Source organism: Acinonyx jubatus, chromosome E1, assembly GCF_027475565.1.
Source record: "Acinonyx jubatus isolate Ajub_Pintada_27869175 chromosome E1, VMU_Ajub_asm_v1.0, whole genome shotgun sequence".
Classification (NCBI taxonomy): domain Eukaryota; kingdom Metazoa; phylum Chordata; class Mammalia; order Carnivora; family Felidae; genus Acinonyx; species Acinonyx jubatus.
This window is the reverse complement of record NC_069397.1, coordinates 46,083,226-46,102,003: the sequence shown is the minus strand read 5'-3', so window position 1 is coordinate 46,102,003 and position 18,778 is coordinate 46,083,226. Positions and strand designations below refer to the sequence as shown.

General features: G+C 39.3%; 1 protein-coding gene across 14 annotated transcripts in view; it reads left to right on the top strand.

Moving 5' to 3' along the window:
* The window catches only part of BPTF (bromodomain PHD finger transcription factor), a 147,325-nt gene that overhangs the window by 82,589 nt on the left and 45,958 nt on the right, over positions 1-18,778 (top strand). For all 14 annotated transcript variants that reach the window (XM_053212345.1, XM_027047878.2, XM_027047872.2 and 11 more), the window contains 4 exons: positions 6,767-6,896; positions 7,647-7,785; positions 11,176-11,355; positions 12,405-14,715. In XM_053212345.1, coding sequence (XP_053068320.1) covers positions 6,767-6,896; positions 7,647-7,785; positions 11,176-11,355; positions 12,405-14,715 — 2,760 coding nt within the window. The remainder of the gene's footprint in view (positions 1-6,766; positions 6,897-7,646; positions 7,786-11,175; positions 11,356-12,404; positions 14,716-18,778) is intronic.

Genomic DNA, 18,778 nt, shown 5'->3' with positions numbered 1-18,778 from the left:
ACTGGCTCTCATACGTTTACAAGAGAGTGAAAACGCTTCTTTTCTTAAAAAATACATGGAGTAGGATTCAATTTATGTAAAGTTTCAAAGCGTATATGCTGATACCATGTTAAAATATTATTTGGGGATACAGAGATTTATAGTAAAACTTTAAAGAAATGCAAGAGCTATATGCTTGAAACTTAAGAAATACACTTTTATTTTATTTTTTATTTTTTTCCAATATATGAAATTTATTGTCAAATTGGTTTCCATGCAGCACCCAGTGCTCATCCCAAAAGGTGCCCTCCTCAATACCCATCACCCACCCTCCCCTCCCTCCCACCCCCCATCAACCCTCAGTTTGTTCTCAGTTTTTAAGAGTCTCTTATGCTTTGGCTCTCTCCCACTCTAACCTCTTTTTTTTTTTTTTAAGAAATACACTTTTAAATAAAAAACAAATGGTCAAAGAAGAATCGTAATGGAAACTAGTAAACATTTTGAATTGAGAGTTTATGAGAATACTACATACATTGAAATTTGTAGGCTGCAACCAAAGAGTACCTAGGGGAAATTGATAGCCTTCAATGTGTACGTTAGAAAGGAAAAACTCCAAATTAGTTAGCTAGGCATACATCTCAAGAAGTCACCTCAAAGAAAGCAAATATTAAGAACTACTATTAAATATTTGATGAAATAGAAAATAAACATACCTTAGAGCCCATCTGATGAGATTATCGGGAAAGAAAAAACAAAGGGGAAAACACAAGTAACCAACATCTAGAATAGAAGAGAGGATATGCCAGTCAGTATTTCTGATTCTCTCTCGCTGGCACTAGGGCTTTTAAACCCTCAAAGGGTCCACTAACATAGTATTCAGGCCTCCTACATCCGTAGAAGAGGGGCTCACTGGGCTTCTAGTTGTGGGTAGAAGGATTGGAGAAGAGGGTCCAGAGAAAGAGGGAGAGAGAGAATCCCAAGCAGGCTTGGTGCTATTGGTGTGGAGCTCTATGTGGGGCTCAATCCCACGAGCTGTGAGATCATGACCTGAGCCAAAATCAAGAGTCAGATGCTTAACAGACTGAGCACCCAGGTGCCCCTCGTTTTAACTTTTCTTAAAGTATTTTTCTAAATTTTATTTATTATTTTTAAAAATTTGCATCCAAATTAGCAGATAGTGTAACAATGATTTCAGGAGTAGATTCCTTAGTGTCCATGGCCCATTTAGCCCATCCCCCCTCCCACTGCCCCTCCAGCAACCCTCAGTTTGTTCTCCATGTTTATGAGTCTCTTCTGTTTTGTCCCCTTCCCTGTTTTTATATTATTTTTGTTTCCCTTCCCTTATGTTCATCTGTTTTGTCTCTTAAAGTCCTCATATGAGTGAAGTCGTATGATTTTTGTCTTTGACTAATTTCACTTAGCATAATACCCTCCAGTTCCATCCACGTAGTTGCAAATGGCAATATTCCATTCTTTTTGACTGCTGAGTAATACTCCATTGTATATATATACCACATCTTCTTTATCCATTCATCCATCGATGGACATTTGAGCTCTTTCCATACTTTGGCTATTGTTGATAGTGCTGCTATAAACATGGGGGTGCCTGTGCCCCTTCGAAACAGCACACCTATATCCTGTGGATCAATGCCTAGTAGTGCAATTGCTGGGTCGTAGGGTAGTTCTATTTTTAGTTTTTTGAGGAACCTCCATACTGTTTTCCGGAGTGGCTGCACCAGCTTGAATTCCCAAGTTTTCTTAAAAGTATTAACTGATGGAGTTTGTCAAGAGAAATAAAACATACATATACATATACATGTGTGTGTATATGTGTATGTATGTACATGTTGGCAGATGAAGGCATAATTATATGCAGTTGACCTAAGTAGACACTTAGAAACCCCAAGAAAATTGAAAAACTATCAGAAACAATCTGAAAACTAAATAAGATGGCTGCCATATTGAACAATACATTTTATGTGACAGTAACTATGTAGAAAATATTGTAGGAGTTCTGAGTGAAAATAACATTGTATGAACACATTTAATTTTGCTCCCTGCTTACCTCCATGAAAACTATGGCAAAGGGTTTTTTTTTTTTTAAAGCATAAACCCATGGAGAAAAGAGGAACAATAGAGAATAAAGCACCAATAAAGCCATGGAAGCAGTAATCCAGGTAGACAAATGATAACCTACCAAAGAGGACCATATCCTAAGTCAACGGGGAGAGCTGAGAATTTTCCCAAGTTTTATACCACAGAATAATCAAATGGCACAGAAGCAGGAAGTCCATAGCAGTCCACTTTGGATCCGTACCTGCTTACAGCCCTACCAGATGACCCAGAGTGTGGTGAGCCCAGTGTCTTCCAGACCTTGCTCATGCCCTCACCCTCAGATTTCACCAGAAGAGGCTCTTGGAAGCTGTGACACAGAGACAGGTTTATTTTTTCCTGGGAACCTTCTTTTAATAGTAACAGCATTGCTCTTATGCTCATGCAGCTAGTTTTATTCTTGCTACTGAGTTTTCAAAAGCCAAACTTGCTACTGTTTGGGGTATACACATGGGTGGTAAAACTATAAAGAAAAGGGGATAATAACCCTAAAGTCAAGATAATGACTGCCTGGGAGTGGGACACACTAGCTTCAGATGTATTTGGTTTATTGATAAAGTTCTCTTTCTTAATCTGGTTACATTTTATATATATTTTTTAATTGTAATGAAAAGATCCCCATAACAACAAAACTCTCAGGGTGCCTGGGTGGCTCAGGCAGTTAAGCATCTGACTTCGGCTCAGGTCATGATCTCGCGGCTTGTGGGTTCAAGCCCCGTGTCGGGCTCTGTGCTGACAGCCCAGAGCCTGGAGCCTGCTTTGGATTCTGTGTCTCCCTCTCTCTCTGCCCCTCCCTCGCTTGCGCTCTGTCTCTGTCTCTCAAAAATAAACAAACATAAAAGAAAATTAAAAAAAAAACAAACTCAAACAACTGGAATGAATTTAACAAGAAATATTTAGGATCATGTAAAGGAATCATTAAAACTTTATTAAAGATAGGAAGGAGGGGCGCCTGGGTGGCTCAGTCGGTTAAGCGTCCGACTTCAGCTCAGGTCATGATCTCACAGTCCGTGAGTTCGAGCCCCGCATCGGGCTCTGTGCTGACCGCTCGGAGCCTGGAGCCTGCTTCGGATTCTGTGTCTCCCTCTCTGTCTTCCCCTCCCCTGCTCATGCTCTGTCTCTCTCTGTCTCAAAAATAAATAAAAAACATTAAAAAAAAAAAAAAGATAGAAAGGATACTCAGTAAATGAAAGATAAAGATATATCCTATGTTTAGATGTGTATATTACATTTTCTGAAACCATGTATTATGTTAATTATATTAATCTTCTAAAATTAATATTCATTTGCATTTTGAATAAGATTTTCCCTCCTTGAGGGGCACACAGGCTTGATCAAAATGATACTAATATATCATCTAGGAAAATTAATTGCAAGAAAAGGGAAGTAGGTATGAGGAAGAAAGGAATAGATATGGGAACACTTGTTTTCAATGTTCATTATTTTGAGAGAGAGAAGGGGAGCACATGTTGGGGAGGGGCAGAGAGGCAGGGGGAGGGAGAGAGAAAGAATTCCGAGAAGGCTCCATGCACTGTGTGAAGCTCAACTCAGAGCTTGATCTCAGGACCTGAGCCAAAATCAAGAGTCGGACGCTTAACCGATTGAGCCACTCAGGTGCCCCAATATTCGAACATTTTTGAAGCTACAATAAAAATAAGATTTTAGGGTAGTAGAGTAGAACAAAGAAATCTAGAAATAGACCTAAACACATGTGAGCATCTAGCAATGATAGCACTGCATGTCAGAGAAGGAAGCAGGACCTAGAAAATTTCATCCTAGCTCCCTGCCTTGGCAAAAACATTCAGATAAACGGAGATTTTTTTAAAAAACAATAACCAAAAAGCTTCAATAAGAAACCATGGATTAATTTATGTTTTTGTTGTGATACTTTCTTTTTAAACAGATATAAAACCCAGATGCCATAGAGGAAAAAAAGTGGATATATGTATTTAAAATTCTGAGTGGAAAAATAATATTATAATCAAACTCAAAAGATGACAAACTGAGGAAAAATATTTGCACCACAAATGGAAAGTTACCTTAAGTGACAAAGATCTTTTATAAGTGAGAAGGACTAATAGTCCGGTACAGACAAGACAAAGGATTTGAACAGGCATTTTGCAGAAAAATAAATACGAAAGGCCAGTAGACATTAACAAAATGTTTACTCTCTTGCAATTAAAGAAATGTAAATCAAAACAGTGGGATATCATTTCTCATCTCTCACTTGGGCTGATCATCTAGAAGTTTGTTACTAACTTGAGTGAAGGTATGGGAAAACATGGTGGCTTTGTCATTGATGGCAGCATGAAATGTGCAATTCTGAAGAACAATGTAGCTTTACTTGTCAGCATTTTAAGTTCGAGGACCTTTGGAGTTAGCTACCCCACCGCTGGGGAACACCGTGAGCACTCTCCAAGTTTACCAGGAAAGACATAAAACATTGTTCATTATGGCTTTGTTTGTAGTAGCAAAGCAGGCACGACACGACCCAGGGCACCACGTGGAGATTAGGAGTGGGATTGAAGCTTGGTCTGTACTCTCGGTCAGGCTCTCAGTTGAACCATGGAGGTACAGAAGAGACGCCTGCCACCCCGTGTGCCTCCCCGTATGGACTGGCAGCTAGAGGCTACGCGCTGCAGCCCGATGGGGCTTCTTCCTTTCTGGGGCCTCCGGGCTGCCAGCGGTAGCCCAGGTTTCTGCCCAACCAAGTGGACTTGAATTCCTTCAGAGCTCACCGTTTTTGCTGCCGAAACCTGAAGATTGGCTTGGTGGCAGTGAGAGCAATAGAATTTACTCAGGGGTAGCTAACATCACAGATTAGCTATAACACTACCTCAGTGGCCTGGCGTCCTCAGCAAAATGGAGCCTTTATATTTGGTGATGAAAATGGACCTGTTTCCCACGTGAACACAAAAGCACAGGCTGAGCACCCAGCCCAGCTGTGAGCTCTCAGAGTGTCACTGCTCCCGTATCCTCCCCCCACAGTACTCTGTTCCTGGCCACTGTCAGCGAAGATAGTTCAGTTGCCATGTCAGACCTCAACTTGCAGAGAGTTTGAACGCTTAGCCCACAAAAACTCTGTTGAGAAACGCTACCTGAGCCTGGGTCAGTCACTCTGACTGGCAGGCTGAGGCTGCCAGGTTATCCACCGTGCTGCGCCTACAGAGCTTGCCCCGCTCCCTGGTTCCACGAGTAGTGGCACATCGGTGGTATTTGAGTAAGTTAGTCTCCGGGGAGAACCTCCTCCCTTTCCTCTCCTTCCGTCAACTGGGAGAGAATGAAGAATGCTGTTCTAGGGTTGTGCGGCTGATAGGCATGAGCTGTCGGTATGCAGTAGCCTAGATTCTAGGGTCCTGTGTTCACAGGGGCACAAAGCTTTCTTGAAAGTGGAGCTCAGTAGGGAGTTTTGGTGGGGTGATGGAGATCAAAAGGATTAAATTCCCCTCTCATATCTTATTAGCAGCTTGTCCCCCAGGTTGACAAAAGATCTCTATTTTTTTCCACAAAGTTATGCATGCAAGATTGGCTACATCTGGGTAGGGTGTAATAAAGCAGGTTTTCTACCACTAGAGGTCTCAGAGACAGTGTCCTCTCTTCATAGGTTTTGGTCAGTGTCCTTGTTTATGGGGAATATTCCCATTCACAAAAATGCAGTCTAGTTTTATTTATTTTGAGGGAGGGAGAGAGAGAGAGAGAGAGAGAGAGAGAGAGAGAGACACCACGTGCGTGGGGGAGGGGCAGATAGAGCATCCCCAAGCAGGCTCCATGCTACGAGCACAGACCCCAGTGCAGGGCTCGAACCCACGAAACCACAAGATCATGACCTGAGCCAAAACTATGAGTCAGACGTTCAACCGACTGAGCCACCCAGGCATCCCTCCAGCCTAATCATCTTAATGTAGAGCCTCACCACAGGCCTGCCTGTCTCTTTATTACTGGGTGCAGTGATATTTCCTGGGTGGTACACGTTTCCCACCCTGGAAAAAGAGTGTGGCCTATGCCCTATTCAGTGACTGGTGGCCTCATCAATGTGGTCCTTCCTTCCTCTTACCCAAAAGCAGGAACCTTGTCAGCCCTTTTCTCTGTGGATGTAGAAAGCCTGAATTCTACATTAGTGTAAAGGCTTTAAACCCCCCAGTGCTAGATAGAATTAGAAATACTAGTTGGTAGGTTTTTGGATTTTTTGGTCTTTTTTGAGGGAAGGAAATAATGTATTCTTTAATAGGGAACTGGTTTAATTATAGTATGTCCATGCAGTGGTGTATATTATGTAATTCTTTAAGAATATCCATATCTTCTGGTATATGGAAAGATCTTCTAATGCAATTATTCATTGATTAAAAACTGTGTAGTTGTGATTGTAATATATCCCTTTTGTGTAAATATATTGGTGTATATATATGTATTAGTAGTTTCAGGAATAAGCCATAAGTGAGTGTATTTCTTATTGGAGGGCATATGGGAAGGATGGCATGGTTTTGCCTTTTTCTGCTGTTTTCATTTTTCCTGTTACGGAATTGTTACTGATTTTTGTGAACTGGGGTTATCTGGGTTGTGGGATTATAGCTAACCATTCTTTGATTCTAACTTCCTGACTTGCAGTACTGTATTTTTATCTTTTTAATGTATGTTTCAAAGTTAAATGCAGTTCTTTCTATTCATATATTCTTAGGTTACACAGAATGACATCAATTGAAAGAGAAGAAAAGGAGAAAGTCAAGAAAAAAGAGAAAAAACAAGAAGAGGAAGAAACGATGCAACAAGCCACGTGGGTAAAATATACATTTCCAGTTAAACATCAGGTAATTTTTATTATAGTCTTTTAAAATGGTGTTAGCCATTTCTGAGGCTTGTATTCTGCAACTTTAGGTACTTAAATTTTGTTTTGCTTTTGGCACAGTCTTTTATTTAATATAGTTGGAATGAAGTAAGTCTTTCTGGCGATTTCTATAAGCAGAGGTTTGTCTCCGTAGAATGTAGGTGGGCTATTAGACTAATTGGTTGAAATTGTTCTAAAACTGTAAAACTTGTGTTACATTTTTCATATTAGAAAGGGGTCTCATCAGCCCTGGCACAACGCAGGTTTGAATTGCATGGGTTCACTTACAAACAGGTTGCCTCGATAAATACAGTATAGTACCTGTAAGTGTATTTTTTGTTCCTTGTGATTTTCTTAATAACATTTTCTTCTCTCTAGCTTACTCTGTTGTAAAGAATGTAGTATATAGTACACGTAACATACAAAACATGTGTTAACTGACTATGTTATTGGTAAGGCTTAGGTCAACGGTAGGTTGTTGGTAGTTAGTTTTGAGTGAGTTGCAAGTTATACTTGGATTTTTGACTGCGTGGGGGGTCAGCAAACCCCCATGTTGTTCAGGGTTCAGCTGTCTTCAGTTTTTTCATGAATGTGTGATTCCTGTTGAAAATAAAATTGATTGGTAAACTTATTTGCCTGACTGTGGATCTTGTTTGGTAAAAATGTATAAAACCACATATGTTTTATAAGCATCCTCATTCTTGTTTAATCAGAGTGTTTTCATTCACACCAGGTTTGGAAACAAAAAGGAGAGGAATACAGAGTTACGGGATATGGTGGTTGGAGCTGGATTAGTAAAACTCATGTTTATAGGTTTGTTCCTAAATTGCCAGGCAATACTAATGTGAATTACAGAAAGTCATTAGAAGGAAGTAAGTAATTGAAGTTATTTTTCCTGTATTAATGTTTCTGATTTGTACTGTTTCTTACAAAATGAGGTTTACTGACCGTATTTTAGATGAAAGTTTTCTCTGAAATTTTTAACAGAACATGGCAAAACTACCAGTGTAGTTGGTATAAATTCTAAAATATTTTAAACCTTTATAAAATATTTAAACCTTTATTCTCAGGATTGTGATACTTAGGGTTTCAGTTAAAGAAAGAGGCTAGAATAGGACTTGTTAAAAAAAAAAAAGAAAAAAGGTCTCAGCCACCTAGTTGTTTTTCTGAAATCTTAAATTCAGTATTACTTGACTTCCTAAGGAGCTACATATCTGGTAACCTCAGCATTGTGGCACATAACAAAACCAAATAGCAAGTAGTGGAGAATTCAGTAACACTTCCACATAAACAAGGTATTAACTCAATTTGTGCTACTCGCTAACAATTTTATTAGTATTTAGAATCACAGAACTCTAGAGGGGAACTACCCTACTAAGAGACTATATGTATCTATATCTATAGACTATACATATCTATGTTTATAGATATATATAGATTATATGTATCTATGCTTATAGATATATATAGATTATATGTATCTATGCTTATAGATATATATAGATTATATATATGCTTACAGATATATAATTTTTTTAATGTTTTATGTATTTTTGAGAGAGAGATCACGAGTGGAGGAAGGGCAGAGAGAGACGGGGGGACAGAGGATCCAAAGCAGGCTCCGCACTGACAGCAGAGAGCCCAGTGCAGGGCTCAAACTCATAAACCATGAGATCATCACCTGAAGTCAGACGCTCAACCGAAGGAGCCACCCAGGCGCCCCAAGAGACTATATGTTTTGAAACTCACAGCACACGAGCAGATTATTTCACGGAGATACTAAGTGACGTACAGTTCACGCAGGGATAGAATCCTGACTGGAATCCGTGTCTCCTGGCTTCCATTGTCCTTTTTGCACACTACATTGCAAGATCTCCTTTGTAATCTGAGCAATTTTCAAAAGTAGTTCTGCTTGCTATGCAGTGTAATTTGCTAGTCTTTGGTGCAATGTGTTCTTTCCTAAAAAGCCTAGGTAATAGTAGGTACTTGGCAAATATTAAATTCTATTATGATCTGATCATATCCAAGCAAAATGTACATTTTGATAAATTCTGAAAGATGGTTACAATTTTTTTATTGCCATTTTGTTGCTCCAGCCGCCCATGTAGCACTTAGAATTATAGAGAGCTCTGTGTTTACTTATGTCTGACCTGGTCTGTCTGTGTAGTGAAATCCAGATTATCAATAAGCAAAATATTTAGGCTTTTGCAGATTTATCTTGAATCCAGTTTCCTTAGCATATGGTTTCTATTGTGCAAATGGCGGGCCTTTATCCATTCAGATACCAGGTTGGTCTTCTAGCATCTTCGGAGCCTTTCCTCTCAGGTGGTAGCACATTGTTGGTTTAGCTTAACTACAGAATAGGAATTACGGCGAAGGCATTAGTAACCACCAATTTATAATCTCAGAACTATTAGTCCCTATCATAATGGCTAATCTAGTCTGATCATATGATAGAGGCACAGATGTGTTAGAAAGAACAGAGAGAAACACAGTTCAGGGAACACTTGACAGCATCAGAAGACTATAGAGTGTTTGACTTGCTTGACTGCTGTGTCCCTTATCTCTAACCTACATTCTAACTCAGACTGTATACCTTTGATTTGCACATTAATTTATAAGTGTCAATACAGGTATTAATGTGCAAGGGTTAATAACGGATATGAATTAATCGTTTTTTTAAATTTATTTTTATATTTGTTTATTTTTGAGAGAGCACGTGTGTGCAAGTGGGGGAGGGGCAGAGAGAGACTCCCAGGCAGGCTCCACCCTGTCAGCATGGGGCTCCATCCCACAACCGGGAGATCACGACCTGAGTCAATACCAAGAGTCAGACACTTAACGGACTGAGCCACGTGGGCTTCCTTTGTTAATAGTCTATCAAGGAGACCTTTCATGGAGAGGAAATCCCAAACGTTTTATAAATCGTCCATTTAAGTGTCCAGGATCTTAAAGCTTATAAATGGGGTACTACTGACATATAAAGCTCTTTGTGAGCAACTTGAAATCATTGAAAAAGTATTGCCCAGTTATTCTGAAATAACTACAGAAGCATTGAAGAAAGAGAGTATCAGTTTAGTTTTTTGTCCTTTCATTACCTGTGGGGTCTAGACACATCCTGTCACCGTTTTCTATGGTTCTTTTCTTCTCTCACCAATATCCTGCTGTCTTGACAGATACTGGCTTTGTTTTTTGCACTCTTTCCCCTTTCAGGCAGATCTTTTTGGAAGGAGTCATTTTTATTTAAATAAAAAATAGGTTCACCATGCTAAGTCCTTGGGATATTCGGGTTCAAGTGAAAAGAAAAGGTAGAAATGCCTCTAAGGCCTAAGAAAATTCATCTAGACAATAGTTCTATATCGTAGGCTTGATTTTTTTTTTTTTTCCCTTCTGGAAAGTTGAAGCTACACAAAAGTAAAAGAGAATAATCAACTCCCATGTAATCATCATTCAACTTTAACAGTTATCAAGTTCTGTCACTCTTCTTTCACTTGTCACTCCCTGCTTTTTTCCTAGAGTTGTTTCCCTTGTACTTAAAGCAAATTCCAGAAATCATGTTATTTTCCAGTACAATATATCTCTCTAGTTAGAGTGGACGTTCATAACCATCATGCTATTATCCAGTCAGCAAACTGACACTATTTAACATATTCATCTTGAGATTCTCAGTTCCTACCCCAGGTACCCCAGTTGTGTCAGAGAGGCCATTTTACTCTTGGCAGTAAACCAGGTCCAGACAAGGCCAAACATTGCATTTAGTCATTTCCCTTAAGTCTCTTTTATTCTGTGATAAATGCTGTGATTCCTTACCTGGGGGAGGTGGGGGCCAGGGGAAGTATGTAAACAAACTTTTGTAATTTCATTGGATCTTGGATATCTTTGAAGTTTGTCCATGGAGTCTCGGTGAAAAATACTTAAGTATTTATCCTTCTAATATGATTCTTTAACACAAAATATGTTAGAAACACTAATATAGAATCTGTAAAGTCATCGAACAGGTTGAAATAGTCGTCCTATGTGAAAGCTTCTTTCTGAAGCACATCTAAAATGCAGTCTTCTTTTAATGCTTTAGGTCAGCCAAGCATATTAGGGAGGTATATACTGTCTTCAGTGTTTGTGTGTGTGTGTGTGTGTGTTTTTAATTTAAAAAAGCAGTATAAATTGCTGAAAATACTTGATAATTTCCACTAAACTAGATTTATTACAGTAAATTGCTAATATTCAGAATACCTGTCATTATTATATACTTCATTCTTTTTCAGCCAAAAATAATGTGGATGAAAATATGGATGAATCAGATAGAAGAAAAAGTCCACGAAGTCCAAAAAAAATAAAAACAGAGCCTGATTCTGAGAAAGATGAGGTAAAAGATTCAGATGCTACAAAAGGAGCAGACCAAAGTGAAATGGATGTTTCCAGGATTGCTGAGAAGAAGGACCAAGGTAAGGAGAGTCCGGGGTGGAGGGCAGCCTGGGGATGCTAAGGTTGCACGGGATCTAGTTCGCACAGCAGGAGAGGTACTGCCTTGTCTTTCTCTGATGATCACAGCTTTATTGAAGCATAATTCATATTCTAGATAATCTACCCATTTAAAGGGTACAATTTAGTGGTTTTTAGTATTTCACTGAGTTGCTCAACCATCATCACAGTGAATTTTAGAGCATTTTCGTCACCCCAAAAAGAAACCTCATACTCATTAGCAGTCAGTCTCCAGTCCTCCCTAACTCCCCTCACCAGCCTTAATGTACTTTCTGTCTCTGGATTTACCTGTTTTGGACATGACGAATAAATGGCATCATGTAATATGTGGTCCATTGTGACTGGCTTCTTTGACCTGGCGTCATGTTTTCAAGGGTCATCCATGTTGTAGCAGGTGTCAGGATTTTGTCATTCCTTTTTATTTCTGCGTAGTATTCCATTTTGTGGATGGTGCCACATCTTGCTTACCCACTCATCGGTTGATGGCCATTTGGGTTGTTTCTACTTCCTGGCTGTTATGAATATTGATATGAACATTCATGTTGGGTAAATACCCAGTAGTGGAATTACTGGGTCATTAAGCTAACTCTGTGTCCAACCTTCTGAGGAACTTACATTGCCTTTTGTGAAAAGCTATGTTTTAAAAACTGGGTAAGATACTAGCCTTAAGATATTTTATGACTACAAAATATTTTATACAGAATCTGACATGAAGGTACTGGTGTATGGAGTAGCTGTCACAGGCTAAGTAGTTTTTCATTGTAACATTCTATTTTCAGATGCTAAGAATCAGAATATTTAAATATTTACAATATGTGTGTGTTTTTTAACATTTTATAAAGTTTAGCCCATTGACCTATCTTAATCCTATGTCAGGAGCTTTCAAATATATATTTATGTTTAAGCCCTTGAGTGAAAATAAGAACCATTGGTAGTTTTTAAAATAAAAATATTATGAGTTCCACATTTGAGAGTAAAAAATTTCACTTACATAAATGTCTTTATTTCACAGATGTAAAAGAAGTTTTAGATTCTGACAATGATAAATCCTTTAAGGAAGAACCAATGGAAATAGATGATGATGTGAAAACAGAGCCACATATAAATTGTCAGGAAAGTTCTCAAGTAGATGTGGTCAATGTCAGTGAGGGTTTTCATCTAAGGACTAGTTATAAAAAGAAAATTAAATCATCCAAACTAGATGGACTTCTTGAAAGGAGAATTAAACAGTTTACACTGGAAGAAAAGCAGCGCCTTGAAAAGATGAAGTTGGAGGGTGGAATTAAGGGTATCGGAAAGACCTCTACAAGTTCTCTGAAAAGTCTTTCTGAGTCTCCAGTAATAACTAAAGCAAAAGAAGGGTGTCAAAGTGACTTGCTTATTAAACAAGAACAAAGCCCTAATGCAAGTAATGATAAATCTGAAGATTTGATTCGGGGATGTTCACAGAGCGATTCCTCAATTCTTGGAATCAGTGATCCTGATCATACAACAAACAAACTTTATCCAAAAGATCAAATGTTAGATGACGTCTCCATTCAGAGTCCAGAGACAAACTGTCAGAAACAAAATTCTGTTGGAAATGACATAGATGAGAGTCTCTCTGAACCTACCAGTAAAGGCCAGGAACCTAGTAAGATTAAAACCAAAGGAAGTGATTTTCTCGTTGATGACTCCAAACTAGCCAGTACAGATGAAATTGGTACTTTGATCTACAAGAACAAAAAACCACTCATACAGGAGGATAATGACACCATTGTTTCTCCTTCCCAGAGCCCTTCACTTCCATCAGTACCTAAAAGTATCGATGATAGAGATATCCCATCTCTGTCAAAAGCAATGGACTTTGAAGGAAAACTGGGATGTGACTCTGAATATAATAGCACTTTGGAAAATAGTTCTGATACTATGTCTATTCAAGACAGCAGTGAAGAAGATATGATTGCTCAGAATAGCAGTGAAAGTATTTCTGAACAGTTCATAACTCAAGAACAAGGTATTGAAGGCTTGGAACCATTGAAACGTGAGTTTGTTTCAGATCAGTCCACTGGAAACTGTGACAAGAGACCACAGAGTAAGGTAACTGAAGCAAATGGTAAAAAAACAAGTCAAGAACAGAAATTAGAGGAGAGATCAGTTAAATGTATTGATCAAGTCAATCTAAAAAGTAGCACTGACAAAAAGAATAATGAAAATCGAGAGTCTGAAAAGAAAGGACAGAAAGCGAGTACCTTTCAAATAAATGGAAAAGATAATAAATCTAAAGTATATTTGAAAGGGGAATGCTTGAAAGAAATCTCTGAGAGTAAAGTAGTAAGTGGCGATGTTGAACCAAAGCTTAATAATATAAGTAAAATAATTCCTGAAAATGATATTAAGTCTTTGACCATTAAAGAATCTGCTGTAAAGCCATTCATGAATGGTGATGTCATCATGGAAGATTTTAATGAAAAAAACAACGTGGAAACAAAATCATGTTTACTGAGATCTTCTGATGCTGGAGGTGACTACCAGGATGGCCTAGAGACCCTGCCTTCAACCAAAGAGTCTGAGAGTATACATACTACCACACCTCCACTGTCTTGTCCAGAAAGCAGTTCAACAAATCAGGTAGAAGATATGGAAATTGAAACCTCAGAAGTTAAGAAAGTTACTCCCTCACCTGTTACTTCTGGAGAGGAATCTAACCTCAGTAATGATTTTGTTGATGAAAATGGGCTGCCTACCAGCAAAGATGAAAATGTCAACGGAGAGTCTAAGAGGAAAACCGTCATCACAGAAGTCACCACTATGACATCCACGGTGGCCACGGAATCAAAAACCGTAATCAAAGTAGCAAAAGGTGATAAGCAGACTGTGGTCTCTTCCACAGAAAACTGTGCCAAATCCACTGTCACGACCACCACTACAACGGTAACAAAGCTTTCCACACCCTCCACGGGCAGCAGCGTGGACATCATCTCTGTGAAGGAGCAAAGCAAAACTGTGGTCACCACAACAGTGACAGACTCACTGACCACTGCAGGAGGCACTCTGGTAACATCTATGACCGTGAGCAAAGAATATTCCACAAGGGACAAAGTGAAACTCATGAAGTTTTCAAGACCCAAGAAGACTCGTTCAGGTACTGCTCTGCCATCCTATAGAAAATTTATCACCAAGAGCAGCAAGAAGAGCATATTTGTGTTGCCTAATGATGACTTAAAAAAGTTGGCCAGAAAAGGAGGAATCCGAGAAGTCCCTTATTTTAATTACAATGCAAAACCTGCCTTGGATATATGGCCGTATCCTTCTCCTAGACCAACCTTTGGTATCACTTGGAGGTATGTACTTTAAAATGTATTTGGGGAAGGGAGAAAGTCTTAAAAGCAGTATCTAGTAAGCATCTCTCTCTCTCTCTCTCTCTCTCTTTTTTTTTTTTTTTTTTTTTTTTTTTGGTAAAAAATGAGATATAATTGAGATAAGACAGGGAAGCGGAAATTTAATGGGCCAAGTTAGTAATGGAAATAAGATACAGAGAATCTTGAATTTGGCCAGCTGGGAGGTACCAAAGTTTACTTAGGGAAAAATGTTAAAAGACTGAAAAAAATATGTGGGAATTCTTTAAAATGAAATTCAGTTTTACTTTTCACAAGACGGAAGAAACAGGGAAAACGTAGTTGTTTTTGTGGTCTGACTTTCCAAGTTACTGCCATGTGTTTTCCTGGGGAATGAGAGTTACAGAATTGGATAATCAACTTTCTGGAGTTTGGTATTTTATTTCTATTAGGTAATTCATAAAAACATAAGATACAGGAGACATGCCTGTGAATCACACAAGGTCCATCATGATGTGGAAATCTTCCTAATGTAATTTATTTGCATGATAAGCATGTGTTTTTGGAGTTCTCTGTTATTTATGTGCGAAGAGGTGGTCCCAAGAGGGTCCTGAGGAACGAGTTTTTAAAACCCAGAAATAGTCTTAAATTAAGGTTTTCTGGGCATTAAGCTTTGGGGATGAGTCATAAGTACATAGTGCTGTCAGTTGTAAGATCGTGTAGTTTTATATTGGAAAGGATCTTAGAAATTCTTATCTTTTATAGATGTGGAATAATTTGCCTCTGGCCACAGAGGGACAGAGTTAGGAATAGTGCCCGGTTTTCCTAAACCCCCAGTCCAGTACTTTATCTGCTATATCACATTTTCACATATCTGTCCTTGCTTTGTCCTTTTTCATGTCCTTGTCTTTTTATCTTTTCACCCTCACCACTGGAAAGGATGAAACATAAACACCGAAGACGTAAGAGTTGTGTGGGGCATGCTCAGGAGTCAGGAACAGTCTTTGATTTCTGCTAGATTTTGATAGGAACCTAAAATTATTTCAGCAAGTGACTGAGCAGACTCCATTTCACGTTAGGCTTCATTTCTGTGTATCTGTCGTTCCACTTTCTTTAAGTTAAAATCATACCTCTGTGTGTGTGTGTGTGTGTGTGTGTGTGTGTGTGTGTGTGTGTGTGTGTGTGTTTCTTTTATATTACAGCTGGCTAGTATGATCAAAGAAAACCAAAACCAAAACGAAGTGTAAATGAGTACTCTCGATAAAGAAATTAACTTATTAATATGACCAGTCATATTTGGTTTGACCAAGGTTTTTATAACTCATCTTTTGATTTGAATTAAAATATCACTCCATTACACATTCAATAGAGACAGCTGAAAAGTACAATTTCTCTGCAGGGCCTGCAATGAAGGATTTGCAGAATCCTGCAGGGAATCAAGGAACTCTTCATTACAGTTCATGGATTTATAGGATTACTCTGCACTTTTCTGCTTTCTTCATTGAGAGCGGTCCCAAAATGTATCCTTGACTGTCCTGCAGGTAACTTCTTTCCCACTGGAAAAGTTACTATGTACAAATACTTTAATTACAATGACCTGGCAGTTGTGGAGGCCGACCTTTCTGCTCTTTTCTTTTCTCAAGTGGAAGATAGGCTCAACTGGGAAGTACTTTTCTCTGAACCAGTTCTGATCATGTGTTGCCCAGGGCCCTTTTCTGCACGGCTGGGTTTCAGGAGCCTTGTATTGTTATGTTTTAATATGCACTGTGGGCACCACTGGTATCTGTTTAGTTAATTTCTCATTTTTTAATGGAAGGAAATACCTTCCTGTACATTTTAAACAGATATTGCCATCAGATACATGCTAACGTCTGAATTTGCTGAAGTTGAGAGAAACATAATCCCTTTTATCTAACAGAGGCATGGGTAAATATGTAAACTATTCTTGACTTTAGAATGCATTTTTAAAAAGTGTATCGCTGTAAAAATCATGCATGGGAAATGCATTTTTATACTCACACTTGAATCAATTATGTCTGATGCTTAGCGTAGAAGCTAAGAATGTCAGAGGTGCATGTTTGATCTTTATTAATTTAATGGTAAGGCTCAGCAGCAGTGAAAAGCGAAACTTGTCTTGTCAACTCATTAGGCCTCTTTTTTCTTCCACGCTGTCCATTCGCTTACTTCCTTTCTCCTGGGCCCTGATTCTGTGTTTCATTGTCACTTTGAACCAGTAGTTGTCTCCCCAGCTCTGCCCCAGTGATCCTCCTAAAAGGCAGATCTACCCTGTGAATGTTCTGACTGAGCTGAGCAAGCCTTCAGCTGCGGGGCAGGTAGGGGACAGCCTTCGCCTGTACACCCCCATCTGTGAGAAGCACTTCCCTCCATGACCCATCCTACACTGCAGACGCTTCCGAGGCCTTAATACGAATCGCCTTTAATGCTCTTCTCTTACCCTTCCACTTGGTGCGGCACGTCTGGCTCTGCCTTCCTCTCCCATGCCAGCTTCATCTCTCGCCGCACCGCCACCCCCCTGCCCTCCGGTCGTAGCACGCCAGATGTGGTTCCCGGAGGAAGCGTGTGCTGTTGCACACTTTCCTCCTGAGCGTACATACGTGTGTCCCTTGCCCTTGTGCAGCCATCCCCCCATCTTTGTCCTTTGAGACTCCAGCAAAGCTCTGATCGCCATCCCTGAGCCGAGTCAGGTGCCCCTCGTGCTTTCCTGTCACAGCTCCTGAGGATACAGGAGCAGATCATAATTCACATCCCTGTCTCCAGCTCCTTTCAGTTAGTCTAAAGTACATGGAAGGCACGCAAGTATTCTTCCAAGGAATGCACGAATGAACAGGCTTCAGGTGTGTTCCTCACCTGGCGGTGTTTCCCTTGTGAAATAGAGACACACTGAAGTTGCTGTTTGACTGTAGAGAGTGATCTGAGGAAGAAGAGAGAATGAGAAACATTTCTCTTTCCAAGTACATCCCCATTTGGTGTCCAGAGTTCCCTAGGCATTTCTGTAGGGTGTGGTCTGAAAGTGACACGTACTTCCCCCCTCCCAGGATACCCCTGCTGCGGTTAGCGTTCGCCCTCCCATTCGAGCATTGTTCTGTCCAGGTCACAGGATTCACAGGGCGGCAGCACAGCAAAGGAGGTACTGGTGTCCCAGGTGGAGATGGGAATGTAAGAAGCTGCAGCAAGTTTTTGGCTAGAGCGGTCCCCTTCTCACACTGTTCATTTCCCCAGCTTCATGTTTAGAATAGAAAGCATTGCCTCTTAAATACAAATTGTCTAAGGTCCACCTTATTCTACCTCTCTTAGAGGAGGGAATTATTTTAGTTTTATAGGTTTTCTGTACACCACAACCAGTTTATTTATTTATGCATGTGGATATGTCAACAGAGTGTTTAATTACTCAAAGACCACTAATAGAGAATTGAGACCCAAGGGCTTTTTAAAACTATTTTACGGTCAGTTCCATTTTGGGACAAAATATTCATTGCCATTGTAAATTCGTTTTGAAATGTATCTTTAGTATTATTTTCAAAGGAATATCTAAAATGTTCAATAACTTTGCACACAGTGCTTAGTAAAAACCTGCACACAGATTCCTTTGTCTCCTGATCAATAACTAATATAGCATTACCCTTTTTTATTATTCGTAGTGTTGTAGAACTCTAAAGCTACTAATGTGGTTAAAGTGTTACTAGTATTGACAGGTATTCATCATCCAGTAGTTCATGTTTTCCAGAACCACCATTTGGATACAGAATTTCTGTTCGTATGGAAAGGTCTTACTGGATTTGTGGGGGGTCTTTTCGTTTTGGGTTTTGAGAAAATTTAAACAGTTTCAGTCTGTTTCAGCACAAATCAATTAGTTAAGATTTTATCCTTCAAAACTCTTACCACATTTAGTAACACAATTACGTCTCTGTATTTTGTTCCCCTTTGAAATTTCTCTAGCACATATTTTGGAATTAGGCTTAACGTTATAAAATCTTCATAAATTCTTGCCATATCAGTCTTACAATGAAACATGCTCATTTTACAAATTTATATGGCGTTTGAAGTGACA